The 18664-nt window shown below is 41.5% G+C and overlaps 2 protein-coding genes and 1 non-coding gene across 22 annotated transcripts in view; 1 reads left to right on the top strand and 2 right to left on the bottom strand.

Annotated features, from left to right (window-relative positions):
• Positions 1-1129: 1129 nt before the first annotated feature.
• On the bottom strand, positions 1130-11694 carry VPS29 (VPS29 retromer complex component). Of its 6 annotated transcripts, none has more exons than XM_058424640.1 (5): positions 11615-11631; positions 9041-9130; positions 5665-5856; positions 2623-2858; positions 1130-1727 (listed from the first exon to the last, which is right to left on the bottom strand). In XM_058424640.1, the coding sequence occupies exons 2-5, from the start codon at positions 9086-9088 to the stop codon at positions 1610-1612; spliced, it is 594 nt and encodes a 197-aa protein (XP_058280623.1). In that variant the 5' UTR covers positions 9089-9130; positions 11615-11631; the 3' UTR covers positions 1130-1609. The 6 variants fall into 6 exon arrangements, with proteins under 6 accessions (XP_058280623.1, XP_032024598.1, XP_032024595.1 ...); XM_032168707.2 differs by lacking the exon at positions 11615-11631 and adding an exon at positions 10997-11170 and having other exon boundaries at positions 9119-9130; XM_032168704.2 differs by lacking the exon at positions 9041-9130 and having other exon boundaries at positions 11615-11694.
• LOC116479784 (small nucleolar RNA SNORD50) lies at positions 6005-6074 on the bottom strand. Its single transcript, XR_004251090.1, has one exon. It is a non-coding gene; the product is annotated as a small nucleolar RNA SNORD50 (small nucleolar RNA).
• The window catches only part of RAD9B (RAD9 checkpoint clamp component B), a 35705-nt gene continuing 28728 nt past the window's right edge, over positions 11688-18664 (top strand). For 8 of the 15 annotated variants that reach the window (XM_058424626.1, XM_058424637.1, XM_058424627.1 and 5 more), the window contains exons 1-4: positions 11688-11949; positions 13367-13437; positions 15170-15325; positions 16138-16252. In XM_058424626.1, the coding sequence (XP_058280609.1) occupies positions 11904-11949; positions 13367-13437; positions 15170-15325; positions 16138-16252 (388 nt within the window). In that variant the 5' untranslated portion in view covers positions 11688-11903. Of the gene's footprint in view, positions 11950-12313; positions 12478-13366; positions 13438-15169; positions 15326-16137; positions 16253-17627; positions 17688-18664 lie in introns of those variants that run through there. The other 7 variants (XM_058424628.1, XM_058424623.1, XM_058424624.1 and 4 more) reach the window with 7 other exon arrangements.

Below are 18664 nucleotides of genomic sequence, written 5' to 3'. Positions count from 1 at the left end.
GTATTGAATTACTTTTCTTTAAATCTGACAAATGCGTCGTATTTCTTCTTTCTGTGTTCATAGTAAGTCCTAAAACAGCAATATTAGAATATCCTACCAGGGCCAGGTGCAGTGGCTCATGCCTGTAATCCCAGCACTTTGGGAGGCCGAGGCGGGTGGATCATGAGGTCAGGAGTACGAGACCAGCCTGACCAACATGGTGAAACCCCGTCTCTACTGAAAATACAACAATTAGCTGGGCATGTTGGCGTGTGCCTATAGTCCCAGCTACTTGAGAGATTGAGGCAGGAGAATTAGAATTGCTTGAACCTGGGAGGCGGAGGTTGCAGTGAACCGAGATCACACCACTGCATTCCAGCCTGGCAACAGAGCGAGACTCCATCTCAAAAAAAAAAAAAAAAGAATATCCTACAAGTATTTTTTTGACTGGGCTAAGGAAAGCTTGGGAATATCCAGATACAGAATAGCATTTGACAGAGATAATGCTCTGACTTGCAAAGTAGGTGCTCAATAAATATTTGCTATTTGAATACAACTTTAAAATGTAAATACACATTTTCCCTATCTTATGAAATTGCCACATAAATAACTTGGACTCTCGGACTAGATTAGGTTGGGAGTAGTTACACTAACAAGAGGATTCTTTACATTATATATTACTCTAGTATGCTTCCTTGCTAAATTTGTATTTCTTTTTTGAGATGGAGTTATGCTCTTGTTGACCAGGCTGGAGTGCAATGGTGTGATCTCGGCTCACTGCAACCTCCAACTCCAGGATTCAAGTGATTCTACTGTCTCAGCCTCCCGAGTAGCTGGGAATACAGGCATGTACCACCATGCCGGCTAATTTTGCATTTTTAGTACAGACAGGGTTTCACCATGTTGGCCAGGCTGGTCTTGAACTCCTGACCTCAGGTGATCCACCTGCCTCGGCCTCCCAAAGTGTTGGGATTAGGGTGTGAGCCACTGTGCCCGGCCCCTAAACTTGTATTTTTAAAACTTTTATTAAACCTTGAAAAATGGAAATAGCAACAGTTTGAAGAATCACTGTTAATGTCGGTATGGTATATTATTTAGCAAATAAAATCTGAGTCCAACATTATGACACAATATAACAGAAGAGCTCTGAGAAGGTCATCTCGTCCACTTTAATATTTATATCCATAGTTTCACTTGGTTCCTCATTTTTATGTTTTTTTAAAATTAAATACAGGTTATCAAGAAAGTATAAATGAAAAGTAATTGTTTATTACGGGAGAAGAGAAAAATGTATACAAGAAAGTCTAGATTCTTTCTCCACATGCACTATTTTTGGAATAAAGTTCCAAATATCAACTTTGAAGATATTTACAAGGATAAATTTTTCTTAACAAGTGACCAATTACCGTGTTGTGGACATTTTTTCATAGAATCCATATACTGTAAACTAAATATATTCTTATAGTTTACAGGAAGCTTGGAGCAATTATGTATTAACAGAGAAGATGGTATTATATTTTACTGCAAAATATTATAAAAGTGATACAATTTTGTGGCTCTTAAATGTTTAATTACTTGATTTCAACAGGACAATGAAAAAAAACCAAAAATCATCAAGATAGGCCTGGCTTTAAGATTTTTTGTATTCGATTCGTTCTACTTTCACATCATCTCCAATTAGCTGATACACATAGGTGACCACTGTAGAAGCCTGGATATCCATCAACACAAATGATGGAATAATGTTTCTAGAAGAAAAAATAAATAATGTCAGTGTTTTGTAGCACAAAGCAGCAGCACTATAAATTTCAATTTAAGATGACTGTTTGGATTCAAAGAGAAATCTGTTACATGTCACATGAACAGTTACCAAAAGATTGCCGAAATGGCTAGATTTATTTAAATGGTCACATGTGGCCGGGCACAGTGGCTTACACCTGTAATCCCAGCACTTTGGGAGGCTGAGGTGGGTGGATCACCTGAGGTCAGGAGTTCAAGACCAGCCTGGCTAACATGGTGAAACCCCATCTCTACTAAAAATACAAGAATTAGCCAGGCGTGGTGGTGGGTACCTATAATCCCAGCTACTTGGGATACTGAGGCACAACAATCACTTGACCCCCCGGGAGACAGAGGTTGCAGTGAGCCAAGATTGTACCACTACACTTTGGCCTAGGCGACAGAGCAAGACTGTCTCAAAAAAAAAAAAAAAAAAAAGGGTCACATTTATTTTTTATTTATTTATTTATTTATTTATTTATTTATTTATTTATTTATTTATTTATTTATTTTTTGAGTCTCCTTCTGTCACCCTGGCTGGAGTACAGAGCTTCAAACGTGGCTCACTGCAGTCTCTACCTCCTAAGCTCAAGTGATCATCCCACCTCAGCCTCCTGTGTAGCTGGATCACAGGCATGCACCACCACATCCAGCTAATTTTTAAAATTTTTTTGTAGAGACAGGGTCTCACCATATTGTCTAGGCTGGTCTCAAACTCCTGGGCTTAAGCAACCCGCCCTGGCCTCCCAAAGTGCTGGTATTACAGGCATGAGCCACTGTGCCCAGCCACATTTCTTTTACGAAATGTCACACATGCAATTATTTTACTAAAGCCCCCAAATTCCCAAATTCTATACTACTCACGTTTCTAAGGCATTATATGCCCCAGTGGCAGAACCTGGATTAATGTAGAATTTATTTTCATGCTCAAATGCTTCAAATTTGTGTGTGTGTCCCGAGATAAGAATGTCCACATCAAATTGCCTCTGCAACAGGGCTAAGCTGGCCATATCTCCCCATGGAATAACTTGATGTCCATGGATCAGACCAATTTTGAACTGTCCAACAGTCACAACTTTCTGTTCTGGATAATTCAGATTCTAATATAAGAAACAGACATAAGAAAATATGTATTTTAGAGATACTGATGTTTAAAAAAATCAGTTTGCTTAAATATTCAATCTCATATGGATGTTTTGATGTAGTACCCCACAACACACACATTTATAAATTTTTTTTTTTGAGACAGAGTCTTGCTATGTTACCCAGGCTGGAGTGCAGTGGTACCATCTTGGCTCACTGCAACCTCTGCCTGCCAGGTTCAAGCAATTCTCCTGTTTCAGCCTCCCAAGTAGCTGGGATTACAGGCACCTGCCACCATGCCCGCCTAATTTTTTTGTATTTTTAGTAGAGACAGAGTCTCACCATGTTGGCCAGGCTGGTTTCAAACTCCTAACCTCAAGTGATCCACCTGCCTTGGCCTCCCAAAGCACTAGGATTACAGGCGTGAACCACTGTGTCCGGCCCACATTTATAAATATTTTATTTCTTCTCAGTCTCTAAGGCTGCATCTATATTTTAAAACATAACTTACTCAATATAAACTGGAATTTATCATGCAACCCCTTTATTGTGTTTATTCCTATAGAATATGGGTTCTTTTGTGCATGCTGTAAATAATTATTCCCCCCAAACTTGTGATTTTCCTTTACCTAAGGCATGTAAGTTAGGGTGTGTTCAAATTATAGCTTAATGTAGCCTTAATACTTTTATAGATGGCTTAAAATAATGAGAGCTAACACTTATATAGTACTCAGTATGAGCCAGGCACTACTGTAGGGGTTTTACAAATATCAACTTAATTAATACAAACAATCCTAGAACATTCTATTACGATCCCCACTTTATGGATGATGAAACAGGCAAAGAGGTTGTTTGTCCTTTCATCTCCCTGCCTTTCACCTCCATGCCACCTTTAATTTATCCAAACTCTTTTTAAAATACAATAAAAAGACAGTATGCCCCTTCAGTTTGGTTTAAGGAACCCCATTAAATAACACAAACCAAGATTAATTTATGAAAATCTTATATTCCCAGAAATACTATATATATAATTTTTTTTTTTTTTTTTGAGACAGTGTCTCGCTCTGTCGCCCAGGCTGGGGTGCAGTGGCACACTCGAGTGGCTTGAGTGACTTGACTTGCTTGAGTGGCTCACTGCAAGCTCCGCCTCCCAGGTTCACGCCATTCTCCTGCCTCAGCTTCCTGAGTAGCTGGGACTACAGGCGCCCACCACCATGCCCGGCTAATTTTTTTTGTATTTTTAGTAGAGACGGGGGTTTACCGTGTTAGCCAGGATGGTCTCCATCTCCTGACCTCGTGATCTGCCTGCCTCGGCCTCCCAAAGTGCTGGGATTACAGGTGTGAGCCACCGCGCCCGGCCCAAAATAAAATTTTCAAACTAGAATCAGGTTTATTATGCTACACCATACAATGTTGGCACTGGCAGCAGTCTTAAAAATCATCCATTCCAGTCATATTTACTAAGGATCAGAAAGGGGAAGTGATCTGCCAGAAATCCCATTATTAACTAATGGGAACTCCAGAACTCCTTACTTTTTTTTTTTTTTTGAGATGGAGTTTTGCTCTGTCGCCCAGGCTGGAGTGCAGTGGCACAATCTCAGCTCACTGCTAGCTCCGCCTCCCAGGTTCACACCATTCTCCTGCCTCAGCCTCCCAAGTAGCTGGGACTACAGGCGCCCAGCACCACACCTGGCCAATTTTTTTGTATTTTTAGTAGAGACGGGGTTTCACTGTATTAGCCAGTATGGTCTTGATCTCCTGACCTCGTGATCCACCCACCTAGGCCTCCCAAAGTGCTGGGATTACAGGCGTGAGCCACCGTACCCAGCCCAGAACTCCTTACTTTTTTTCTTTAAAGTCAGGTTTATTGAGGCATAATTTACACAAAGTAAAATCTTACTTTTTCATGTATAATGATGGGTTTTGACAAATGCACATGGCTGTGTAAGCACTGCCACACTAAAGATACAGAGCAGCTCTATCACTCCTTCAAAACTCTCTCATGCCCTATAAAGTCAACCTTTGAGAAAGGAAGCCACAGGAGGGTTGCCAGCAGAGAAGTGATGTGATCTTACTTCACTTAAAAAGGATCACGCTGGTTGCTAGTTGGAGAATAAACTGGAAGGAGCAAGGGTAGAATTAGGAAGTTGGAATACAAGAAAATGATACGGTGGCTTGGAATAAAGTTAGTAGAGGTAGCAGCAGTGAAAAGTTCATAATAAAAACTTTATAAACTTGGCTGAGTGTGGTGGCTCATGCCTGTAATCCCAGCACTTTGGGAGGCTGAGGCAGGAGGATCACCTGAGGTCACGAGTTCGAGACCAGCCTTGCCAACATGGCAAAACCCCATCTCTACTAAAAATAAAAAAAAAATAGCTGGACGTGATGATGTGCACCTGTAGTCTCAGCTACTTGGGAGGTTAAGCAGGAGAATCAGTTGAACCTGAGAGGCAGAGGTTGCAGTGAGCCAAGATCGTGCCACTGCATTCCAGCCTGGGTGACAGAGCAAGACTCCATCTCAAAAAAAAACGAAAAACAAACAAAAAAAACTTTATAAACTAAATGACAGCATAAAACAGTAACAAAGCCACTTTTATTCAGTATCTATCTAGTTAGAGTAAGTATTTAATGTTTACTAGGTGATCTAAATCAGTGATTTTCCAACAGTAAGGGAGGGGCATGATGTATAGTAATTTTACATTTGGAAAAGAAAAAGGGAAAAAAAGACCTTACCAGTTGAGAAACCCTGGTCTAAAGATAAAGCTCATGTAAATAATAATCAAGAAAGGGAGATATTTGAGAAGGGAAAGGGAAATACATCACCTCATCGAAGTCTCCTCTCACAATATGAACATCACCAGCCAGAGTCTTGAGATAGTCATAACTCTCTTTGGTGCAAAGGTTTCCTGTGCAGAGAATGTGCTGAATTTTTCCTGGCACCAGGAGTTTTTTGAATTTAGCTGGCAAACTGTTGCACCGGTGTGGGATGTGCAGATCTCCTAATACCAACACCAACTTTAAAGTGTCAAGGTGAGATAAAGCATAATGTTAAACACAATGTCAAAACAAAATAGTCTCCTCTTGTAAGCCCCCTTGTAAGTCTCATAAGAGATCCCGAATCCCAGAAATTATTCATAGAGTTCCTATCATGACTATTTATTTAATCTCAGAAGCTGAATCTGTACGTATTTTTCTTTAGGTCATCAGCTTTGGGATAGGTTTCATCATTGATTATATCATGACAATTTAAACAGACATACTTATGGTAATGTACTTTGTTCTAAATCAATCTTATTTTGGTTGTAAACAGTTGCATATATAAAATACAGGTAATCATTCTATTTAACAAGAGTGAAATCAAGCATTCTAAAGTGATTCATTTAGAGACCTGTAAATACACTAAATTTTAAAAATTACACAATGTAAAGAATACTACTGGGCCCTATAGAATTTGGCATTTTTAAGGACTGATATGTTAATTCACATTTCTGCAGTTGTAACATGAAATGATATATTAATCCCAGAAACACTATTTAAGGAAATTGTTAATAGAGAAAAAAGTTAATTATGTAATTTATCTGTACTAGACTGACAACTATGTGCAAGTGTAATAGCCAAAATTTGGCATTTTTTTACTTCAAACTATTAGGTGTAGGTTACAGAGATATACAACAGCCTATGTTTCAGTTTCATCAGGTAAATGTGTGCTTTTGAATTATAATCTTGGATATCTTCACTTTCCTTCATTATTAGAAGTCCTCACTGTCATATTTTTATGGTCTGGATTAAATTGCTCATATACCCTCGGTATAGTTCCCCAACTTAAAAAAAAGAAAACATTTTCACAATCTTTCATGTATATTAGAGCATTAAAACAAAAAAGAGATCAGCTAAATAAGTGATACATTTAGCATAAGGTGGTTTAGAACTGCAACATAGTCTCAGATGACAAAAGGAAATTTTGCTTTTAAATATAAAAGAATATAAACCCCAATCCTGTAAAATTTTAATTTTAAAATTTCTTTTTTTTTTTTGAGACGGAGTCTCACTCTTGTCGCCCAGGCTGGAGTGCAGTGGTGCGATCTCGGCTCACTGCCACCTCTGCCTCCTGGGTTCAAGCGATTCTCCTGCCTCAGCTTCCCAAGTAGCTGGGACTACAGACATGTGCCACCATGCCCAGCTAATTTTTGTATTTTTAGTAAAGACAGGGTTTCACCATGGTCTGGAACTCCTGACCTCAGGTGATCCACCCGCCTCCGCCTCCCAAAGTGCTGGGATTACAGGCATGAGCCACCATGCCCGGCCTAATTTAAAAATTTCAAGATTTGAGAAACAACATTAATTTAGCCATTTAACAGAATACTGTTAGATCATTCAAAAATAGTATCTGTCTGGTGGCTCATGCCTGTAATCCCAGCACTTTGGGAGGCCGAGGTGGGCAGAATACTTGAGGTCAGGAGTTCGAGACCAGCTTGGCCAACATGGTAAAACACCGTCTTTACTAAAAAAAATACAAAAGTTAGCCGGGCGTGGTGGCAGGCACCTGTAATCCCAGCTACTTGGGAGGTTGAGGCAGGAGAATTGCTTGAACTCAGGAGGCGGAGGTTGCAGTGAGCTGAGATGGCGCCACTGGCACTCCAGCCTGGGCAACAGAGTGAGACTCTGTCTCAAAACAAACAAAAAAATAGTATCTATCCTCCAAAGGACAACAGAATCGATTTCTTTCTTTTTTTTTTGAGATGGAATTTTGATCTCGTCGCCCAGGCTGGAGTGCAATGGTGCGATCTTGGCTTACTGCAACCTCTGCCTCCCGGGTTCATGCAGTTCTCCTGCCTCAGCCTCCCGAGTAGCTGGGATTACAAGCGCTCTCCACTACGCCCAGCTAATTTTTGTATTTTTAGTAGAGACAGGGTTTCACCATGTTGGCCAGGCTGGTCTTGAACACCTGACCTCAGGTGAACCACCCGCCCTGGCCTCCCAAAGTGCTAGGATTATAGGCGTGAGCCACTGCTCCTGGCCCAACAGAATCAATTTCTTCATGGCGATCAGTATAAGCACCTTCATTCTATACAAAATGTTTTCCTTTACAGATATTGCATGCATAAATGTACATGCCCTTTAACTGCTTTTAAAGGCATGACTATTCTTTAATATTATCAAAGAAAACATTAAATAGCTAATAGGATAAAACAAAATAGTTTTGCCACTGCAGACTTTGTAAATGAAAATTAATCAAAAAAACAAAATGTGTGAAATTAAAATGATTACCAAAAGAAGCTTGATTCATCTTGCAACAAAAATTAAAATTATTGCAAAGAAAAGGAACTGTTACCAGGACACAGAGTTATCGGGACATAGTTTGTAATCTCAAAGTAACACAAGGTTATGAAATTAGCACACTTTAAATTATTAAGTAAGATTCTTCTTTATAAAGACTAGTTTCAGCAGGTATTTGTTGTATGACCTATATTAATTGTTTCAATGCAGATCTCAGTGGACAAAACATCTATAAAACTAAAAACCACTATGAAGTTTCCACCCTCACTGGTAATCAACATAAAAGTACCTGGATATAGAACAATCTTCATTTTAGAGGGGGATTCCTTCTGATATGGATTGAAGTACATAGTTAGTATGGGAATCTCGCTTTGAGAAAAAGGTGAAAATATTTAGATTTCTATATTTAAAAGAAGAAGAAGAACAACAACAACCACCCCAAACTCACAAAAGGGTATATGTCTACAACAGGTTGAAATGTTTGGTACTAATAATGAATGAGCTGTTCAATCTGAATGTACCAGAAAGAACATTAGTAAGACATGGTACTTTATAATGATTGATGACCTAATTCTATAAAGTACTGTGGATTATCCCCAAGACTCAAGACTATTAGCAGTCTAAAGATGTAACTACGAATGACCACACAATCATTTCAAATGAGTAGGGATCCTTACTAGGACAGAATCCTCTGGTTTCCTGCTGATGACAAAGTTATGGGGAAATAGTGTTACATAACACGTGTCATACTTTGAAACATGTTCCTGCCCAAATTCCACACTTTGACAAATCATGGGGATAGACATAGATTATAGAGTCCTTTAAGAAAGCAAAAGATCCTGGAAATAGCAGTCTTATTAAATTGAAACAAAGAGCCAACCCAATCAAAGCATGGGAATTCGGTTACTTCCTTTCAACAGACCTTAAAAGGGTAAGAAATCCGGTCAGTAAACAGCCACCCAACCACCATTGTTAGTAGGAGCTAAGTGAAGAAACTTACTCTGTGCCCAGCCTTAGTGGAATGAAGAAGTTGATTGCAGACAGGGGGGATGAAAAAAAAAGGGTGAAACATGACCAATGTTAAAAGAAAGCAACAAAAAGAAACCAAAAAAAGAGAACAAAAAACCCATACCAAATGAGCAAACAATTGTTAATGATTTCTGAGTGTTATGAAAGAAAATGTTAAAAATCAGCTGTGCTCAAAACAATACCAAAAGAAATATTTGCTTTATTTTTGAACATGACACACACACTTTTTAATAAATTTATCTTGTCAGTTTCTCCTACTTTTCCTAATCTTGTTCTGTACATCGACTTCCATCTCTGTTTTCCATTCTGTTTAGATTTTTATAAGGTCTTACAAAATAATGAATTTAGATTTCTACAAGACACTGTGGAAAATTTATCATCAGTAATAACTTATAGCTAACATTTTCTGGATTCTTAGGGTTTAATTATTCAAGTATATGGATTTTAATTATCTTACATTCAAAATTCTAGTAGCTGGAAAATTATGCTGCAGCTAGGTGATTTTTTGTAGCTGATGCAACACAGCACCATGAATACATTATCAAGTGTTGAAAAAATCAACTAAAGGTGAAGACGAAATAATAAAAACAAACACATTTATCCAGGTAAAACTGGACCTTTCCCACACCTGAATTTGCTGCCCACAGACTCTGGACACTGTACTGAGTGTTGAACATCTGTATCCTTTGCCAAATAAAATGCTTTTAATCATGAAAGAATTGGCTATTGCTAAATTTTTCCCAGTTCTATTTCATATGAAAAATGATGTTCCAGTACAACTACCCTAAATAAGAGGGATCACTTCTCAAACAACTTGAGAAACATTAATATTTTGAAATCATGGCAAGTAATTATGTCTTCTCCCATGGATAGGTGTCTCGAAATTACTGTAAACTGGATTACTTTAAATTGGAGTCTGTTTAGAAGCAAAAATTAAAAGTGAGATTAAAGATTTTAAAGAAGCATGCACCATAAATCTGTGGCTGCCACGTCTGTAAGTCCCCCTCTTGAAAAGGCTGTTTGTCATGCAATAGTAATAATCTTAAAAATGCATAGCTTCTTTGGTTTCCTTGTAAAAATAAAAAAGAATGCAATAAATGCCTGTCAGAGGTAGACGTCCCTTTACAGCCAACCTCCATCAACACAAATATGAAGATAATCACAGCTCCATTTCAAATAATTGACTTTTTTTTTTTTTTTTGAGCAGTAGCAAGATTTATTGTGAACAGCGAAAGAACAAAGCTTCCACAGGGTGGAAGGGGACCCGAGTGGGTTGCCCCAAACAATTGACTTTTTAAGAGTCAAAGGCACCTTTGAAAACATGATTACAGGCCGGGCGCGGTGGCTCACGCCTGTAACCCCAGCACTTTGGGAGGCCGAGGCGGGTGGATCACCTGAGGTCAGGAGGTAGAGACCAGCCTGACCAACATGGTGAAACCCCGTCTCTTCTAAAAATACAAAAATTTAGACGGGCTTGGCGGCGGGCGCCTGTAATCCCAGCTACTCGGGAGGCTGAGGCAGGAGCTGAGGCTTGAACCCGGGCGGCACTGCAGTGAGCCGAGATCGCGGCACTGCACTCCAGCCTGGGCGACAGAGCGAGACTCCATCTCAAAAAGAAAGAAAGAAAATATGATTACAGCTCTGAGCCCTCTCTAAAAGAGGCCCCCAGTTTTTATGTAGGAAGGTCTGAGGGGCACCAACCTACTGGGGGTGAAGGGGTGATTGCTTGAAGGTGGCTGGGGGAGACTAGGCAAGTCTCCAACACCGGCACTCTCCCCAGAAAAATGTGTATATTCACAAAAATTTCCCAACAGTTTCAAGGAGTTCACACATCATTAAGGAATCCTACCCTAAAGGGGCGTAGCAACCCGTGGAAAGAAGTAGTTCCAGCAATTGCAAAGGCCAAATCCCGCCCTCTGAGACCACACCTGCTCATCTCAATGGCAGCTAGATGTTATTTCAGGGGCGAGGAGGGTGGTTTATTCCCTTTCCCTAGATGGCAAACTTAAACGGGTACGAAATTCTGCTCGCTACTTCCTGTTCTGCATCCGAGAGGCGAGCTTCCACCACTACACCCCAACCAGCGGGAGGTGCTTTTTGCGGGAAACGAGTAGGAAACGTCTGGAAACGGAGGAGGACCGTGCCCCTATCCCCGGAACATTCGACGTATAGGACCAAAGGCCTTCCCTGGCTCGGGCGTGCGGGTCTCGTGACAGGTCGGGCAGCTTAGAGGGGCCTTTTTACCCCTTGGGGCCGGGATACGAGACCTAGGCCAGCCGCACCCAGAGGTGGCCGCTTCCTTCCTTCCCTAGCCCTCTTCCTGGGCCTTTTCCAGGCCAGCGCCTGGGCCCTGACGCCGAGACCTCCGGGATTTCCCAATCCCTCGCCCTGGGACTCCCCACGGCTCCCAACAACGCAGAACCCCACCCGAGAGCCAGGCCTCGGTCGCCGCAGCTGCAGCTCTCACCATCCTGTCACCGGGCTCCGCTCAGTCACTACCACCGTCGCCGCCCTCTTCCTCAGGCTCCTCGGCGACCCGCCCACTTAACCTCAACCAATGAGAGCAGAGGGAGACAGAAATTGCCGTACGGAGGCCCGCACGGGCCCTTTCCCGCCGTAAAGCCGTTTGGGAACTTGTGGAGGCGGAGTGGTAGAGTGCAGAGACGAGATCGCGAAGGTTTGAAAAGCGCGGGCAACATCCGGGCACCTTGGCCGTCGAGCTGAGGCGCGCCTTCCGAGCCTGCTTTTTAGGGCGGATGGCAGCCATGCTGAAGTGCGTGATGAGCGGCAGTCAGGTGAAAGGTGGAGCGGCCTTTGTTGTCTTCCCGTTTAGCAGAGAGAAAAGCAGACGTTAATAGGTCGTCCCTACCATCGTCTAATTTTTCCTCTTCACCTTTATGCGCAAGGACTGAGGACGCACGCCCTGGCCATAGCCCCACCCACTCAAGTCCATGTTAACTTCTGAGGGGAGGATGAGGACCTATCTCGTGTTACTTAGAGGCAGATGTAATATGGGTGGTGTCCGGGAAATAGAGTTGTACCATCGGGCCACAAACTCGGGATGCTGAGGACTGCATGGGGAGGAGTTGAGAGAAAAAAATAATGCTTGGACAGTAAAAGTATTTTTGTGCCGAGAGAAAAGCATTAACCTGTTTTTTTTTTCCAGATTCTACCATTTTTTAAAATGTATGACCTTGGAAAAGTCACTAAATCTCTTTGGGGCTCAGTTTCTAAAACGGAAACGGGGGTAATGACTGCATCTTCGTCACAGAGTTTGTTTGGAGGCAGTGAAATGGAAATGCATGTAAAGAGCCCAGTAATAGATGGAATGTACGATAACTATTAGTATTGTAAACGGCGCTTTCAAAATGGAAGTTAGGCCGGGTGCAGTGGCTCACGCCTGTAATCCCAGCACTTTGGGAGGCCAAGGCGGGTGGATCACCTTAGGTCGGGAGTTCGAGACCATCCTGGCCAACATGATGAAACTCCGTCTCTGCTAAACATACAGAAATTAGCCGGGCTTAGTGGTGGGTGCCTGTAATCACAAGCTACTTGGAAGGCTGAGGCTAGAGGATCGATTGAGCCCGGGAGGTTGAGGCTGCAGTGAGTTGAGCTCGCGCCACTGCACTCCAGCCTGAGTGCCAGACTGAGACTCTGTCTCAAAAAAAAAAAAAAAAAGAAGTAACATTAACAGTGTCATACGAGATCAGACTAGTGTGTTTTCCAGCCCTAAATGTGTTTCGTGGTGGGGAAATCTGGCTACCCTCAAACATCAGAGATGTATGTTGAATACCCCTAATTTCTCTCTCATGGCTTGTTGTGACTTCGCTATCAAGCTATTAAAACCACTTCATATTATCTCCATGCACTGTTTTCACAGTTTTTGTGGGGTCAAATACATTTATCTAAATCAAGTTGTAAAATATATTAGTATGGAAATTGGTTTGCCACAGTAGCTCCATGAAACACTGTAAACATATAGAAGGACAAATTTCGGTCAATTTTATCATTTCACACACTACAAACTTATTGAGCCCTGACTATGTGTCTGGCATTTTGCCAAGGATATTATACTGTATTAAAGTAATGTAGCATTAGTCTATAAGATACTGTTATGTTTGAATTTCTCTTGAGTCCTCTGAATGCTAAACTAGTCTTGTGATTTGTTTTTATTGTTAGAGGGAAAGAATATAAGCATCACCTTTCTTTTTCTCCGTAGTATTTGGGAAAGCAGTTCAAGCTCTATCTCGAATTAGTGACGAGCTCTGGCTAGACCCATCTAAAAAAGGTGTAAGTAAGAAAGTTAATAGATCATGTATTAAGGCAAGAGGAGATGTTTAAAGATCCCAGTCCAGATTGAATGTTAACTAGGAAATCCAGAAATTGTAATTATCTCTTTCACTATTTATTTTACATATCTGAATACACTTAGAGCATAGTAAAGTTGAAAATATGCAGATAAGCTTGATTGATTTAAACTGGAAGTCACAAACTTGTAGTTAAGAGATTAGCTACGGTCTGCAGGAATGTTTGTTGGCCTGCACTGTTTTTGTTTTTTTTTTAATTTGAAATAATTTCCAACGTTTAAAAATTGAGGCCGGGCGCGATGGCTCACGCCTGTAATCCCAGCACTTTGGGAGGCCGAGGTGGGTGGATCACCTGAGGTCAGGAGTTTGAGACTAGTCTGGTCCACATGATGAAACTCCTTCTCTACTAAAAATATAAAAATTAGCTTGGCGTGGTGGTGGGCATCTATAATCCCAGCTACTCGGGAGGCTGAGGTGGGAGAATTGCTTGAACCCAGCAGATGGAGGTTGCAGTGAGTGAGCCGACACGGTGCTACTGCACTCCAGCCTGGGCAACAGAGTGACACTCTGTCCCAAAAAAAAAAAAAAAAAATTGAGAGAGTCAAATTTTTCCTGCTTCTCTTGAAAATTCAGAAGACCTGACAGTTTTGGGACTGCATTCATTCCCAAGTGGAAGTAGTTGGCTGAAACTGAGTAATGGTTTCCCCTCTTAGACAAGGTGTGAGACTGCCAATATGCTGTAATTCCCTTATATGTTGCAACTCCCTTATATATTGCCTTCTGCCATTTCACACATTAAGGTTAAGGCTCATGACTGGGTGTGGTAGTTCACAAATGTAATCCCAGCACTTTGGGAGGCTGAGACGGGAGGATCACTTGAGCCCAGGAGTTCAAGACCAGCCTGAGCAACAAAGCAAGACACTACCTGTCTCTACAAAAAATTTTTGAAAATTAGTCGGGTGAGGTGTTGTGTGCCTGTAGTCCCAGCTACTTGGAAGGCTGAAAGGAGGGAGGATTGGTTGAGGCCAGGTGTTTGGAGGCTGCAGTGAGCTGCAATGGTACCATTGCACTCCAGCCTGGGCAACAGGCTGGTTTAAAAAAAAAAAAAAAAAAAAAAAGAAATTAAAAGAAAGTTAAGGCCCCCGTAGGCATTTACTATTTTATGTTTTCAACATGTAAACTTTTAGATTTAATACATATATGTATTCAATATAATATACATATATGTATACACCTATATATACATACATACATGTATATATACATGTATGTACACCTATATATATGTATATATAGGTGTATAATAAATGAACAGACTTGTCCTGAATGCCATTTAAACCATCAAGTATAGAATACAGGTTATGTCCTGTATATATATAGGTGTACATATATGTATATATATGCAAATTCAATACAGACTATGTAGGGCAGTCCATAATTAACATCCCATGTTCTTATTTGAACACATTTAACTGTGATGTTAAACATAATGAAGTTTTCTGAATCAAGCTATTATTTAAAGAAAGTTTATTTTCTCTTAAAATTTTTTAAAATAAAAAAATAGAGGTGGGGTCTTGCTCTGTTGGCCAGGCTGGTCTCAGACTCCTGGCTTCCAGCCATCCTCCTGCCTTGGCTTCCCAAAGTGCTTGGATTACAGGTTCATGGGAGCCACCATGCCCAACCTCTCCTAAATAGTTTTTATCTTACTTTTCTAGCTTGCTCTAAGATGTGTGAATTCTTCTCGGTCAGCATATGGATGTGTCCTGTTCTCTCCTGTGTTTTTTCAACATTATCAATGGTCAGCTTTAGTGAAAATGAATGAAAATGAACTTGACCCAACACTGAATTTAAAATGCAAATTGGGAATGAAGGTAAATATAAGTGGCGCTGGTTTTCTCTTATTCTGTAGAAATGTTCATTATATAGAACATAACCTGTATTCTATACTTAATAGTTTAAATGGCATTCAGGACAAATCTGTTCATTATTATTATTATTTTTGAGACAGAGTCTCGCTTTCTTACCCAGGCTGGAGTGCAGTGGTGCAATCTTGGCTCACTGCAACCTCCACCTCCCAGTTTCAAGTGATTCTCGTGCCTCAGCCTCCCGAGTAGCTGGGATTATAGGCGTGTGCCACCATGCCCGGCTAATTTTTGTGTTTTTTATAGAGATGAGGGTTTTGCCATGTTGGCCAGGCTGGTTTTGAACTCCTGACCTCAAGTGATCCACCCACCTCGGCCTCCCAAAGTGCTGGGATTACAGGCGTGAGCCATGCACCTGGCCAAGTCTGTTCATTTTTTTTTTTTTTTTTTTTTGAGACGGAGTCCCTGTCGCCCAGGCTGGAGTGCAGTGGCACAATCTCAGCTCACTGCAAGCTCTGCCTCCCGGGTTCACGCCATTCTCCTGCCTCAGCCTCCCGAGTAGCTGGGACTACAGGCACCCGCCACCACGCCTGGCTAATTTTTTGTATTTTTAGTAGAGACGGGATTTCACTGTGTTAGCCAGGATGGTCTCGATCTCCTGACCTCGTGATCCGCCCGCCTCTGCCTCCCAAAGTGCTGGGATTACAGGCATGAGCCACCGCACCCGGCCAAGTCTGTTCATTTATGAATGCATATACTTTTGTTTCTAAAATGAATCAACCATGTTAAGTATGTGCTTAATATGTATATTTCTGTTACAGTCAATTTTGCCCATCTTTAGATGTCTGAATTCCCTTGAAAGAAATATAGAGAAGTGCAAAATATTCACCAGATCTGATAAATGCAAAGTAGTTATTCAGTTCTTCTACAGACATGGTAGGTGTAATTAAAAGTGGTTTAAAATACTGTGTTTTTTTCTCAATAGTTTTCATGTTTAGAACATTGATATTTCATGTCAAGATTTCTCGTTACATTATTGCTTAGTGTGTGTGTAGTTAAGTGGTAGGGCAGTTTGAAGTATTTTTTTTTTTTTTTGAGATGGAGTCTTGCTCTGTCGCCAAGGCTGGAGTGCAATGCCGCCATCTCAGCTCACTGCGACCTCCACCTCGTGGGTTCAAGCAGTTCTCCCGCCTCAGCCTGCCAAGTAGCTGGGATTACAGGCACCTGCCATCATGCCCAGCTAATTTTTGTATTTTTAGTAGAGACGGGGTTTCACTGTGTTAGCCAGGCTGATCTCGAATTCCTGACCTCAGGTGATCTGCCCACCTGCCTCGGCCTCCCAAAGTGCTGGGATGAGCCAGTGCACCTGGCCTGAGCCAGGCATGAGCCACTGCACCTGGCCTGAAGTATTATCTTACCTGTCACTGTAGAAGTATTGTAAGATGATTGGTATTATTTCTTTTTTTGACTTGTCAGTGGCACAAGCTTTGCCTGCATACAGCCTAAGTTTTTCGAATATCCGTATGAATTCAAGCAATTGGTCATTCTAAAATTTACTAGCTGCTTGATTATATATATATATATATTTCATTTTGAGATGGAGTTTCGCTCTTGTTGCCCAGGCTGGAGTGCAATGGCACGATCTTGGCTCACTGCAACCTCCACCTCCCGGGTTCAAGCAATTCTCCTGCCTCAGCCTCCTGAATAGCTAGGATTACAGGCATGCTCCACCACGCCCGGCTAATTTTGTATTTTTAGTAGGGATGGGGTTTTACCATGTTGGTCAGGCTGGTCTGAAACTCCCGACCTCAGGTGATCCGCCCGCCTTGACCTCCCAAAGTGCTGGGATTACAGGTGTGAGCCACCGCTCCTGGCTGTATTTCTTAATTTAATCTTACATTTATTATAATATATTTTTATTTCAGCATATATTTATAGTCTTTAAATTGTTTCCTATAAAATACTAATAATTTAACATCTTTTTCCTTCTTTGAACTTCAGTTCATTTAACAGCAGAATGATTCAAAGAGCATGATTAAAAGCATAGCAAGCCTTGACATCACAAAGATGTGGGTGTAAATTCTTCTCCACTTCTTATTAGCTTTGGGACAGTGCATAAGCTCTCTGAATCTTCATTCCTTACTGTGAAGTGGAGATGATCATGCCTACCCACAAGTTATGGGGTGATTGTGAGGATGAATTGAGATCACATATGTAAAGTACATACCGCGTACCTGCCCCAGGGGGGAGTACTTGATAGTGACTGCTGTTACTATAATTATCCTCTTCCCTTATCTCCAACTAGATTTTAGACAGAAACTGAATACTTGGAATTCAGTATCTCTCAAGTAGCTTTCTTGAATCATGTCCAGTAAGTATTTGTGGTTGGTTAATTATTTAATAGTTTTTGTAGGGTAGTTATATGATACTATGCTTTAGGTTACAAGTAACAGAAATAAAAACAGACGGTCCAACTCAAACTAGCTTAAAAAATAAAGAGAAGTATGGGCTCATGTAAACAAAAAATTCAAAATTAAGTCACAGGCATGGTTGTTTTTGTTTTTGTTCTTAATTTTTGTAGAGTCAGGGTCTCGTCATGTTGCCCAGGCTGGTCTCAAACTCCTGGGGTCAAGCAGTCCTCCTGCCTTGGCCTCCCAGAGTGCTGGGATTACAGGCATGAGCCACAGCCATGGTTTGATCCAGGGTGCAGCTTCTTTTCTTTTTTTTGAAATAAAGTCTCACTCTGTCATCCAGGATGGAGCAGGATGGAGTGCAGTGGCGTGATCTTGGCTCACTGCAGCCTTGACTTCCCAGACTCAGGTGATCCTCCTACCTCAGCCTCCGGAGTAGCTGGGATCACAGGAGCGTGCCACCATGCCTGGCTAATTTTTTTTATTTTTATTTTTTTGAGACAGAGTCTCGTTCTGTTGCCCAGGCTGGAGTGTAGTGGTGTGATCTCGGCTCACTGCAACCTCCGCCTCCTGGGTTTACACCATTCTCCTGCCTCAGCCTCCCGAGTAGCTGGGGACTACAGGTGCCCGCCACCATGCCCAGCTAACTTTTTTTTTTGTATTTTTAGTAGAGACAGGGTTTCAACGTGTTAGCCAAGATGATCTTGATCTCCTGACCTTGTGATCTGCCCACCTCGGCCTTCCAAAGTGCTGGAATTACAGGCATAAGCCACCACGCCCGGCCCTAATTTTTTTTTTTTTTTTTTTTTTTGAGACAGAGTCTCGCTCTGTCACCCAGGCTGAAGTGCAGTGGCACGATCTCGGCTCACTGCAAGCTCCGCCTCCCAGGTTCACGCCATTCTCCTGCCTCAGCCTCCCGAGTAGCTGGGACTACAGG

The sequence above is a fragment of the Hylobates moloch genome, unplaced genomic scaffold, assembly GCF_009828535.3.
Source record: "Hylobates moloch isolate HMO894 unplaced genomic scaffold, HMol_V3 SCAFFOLD_12, whole genome shotgun sequence".
In the NCBI taxonomy this organism is placed as follows: domain Eukaryota; kingdom Metazoa; phylum Chordata; class Mammalia; order Primates; family Hylobatidae; genus Hylobates; species Hylobates moloch.
The sequence above is the reverse complement of the archived record's forward strand: the minus strand, read 5'-3'. Positions and strand labels throughout refer to the sequence as shown.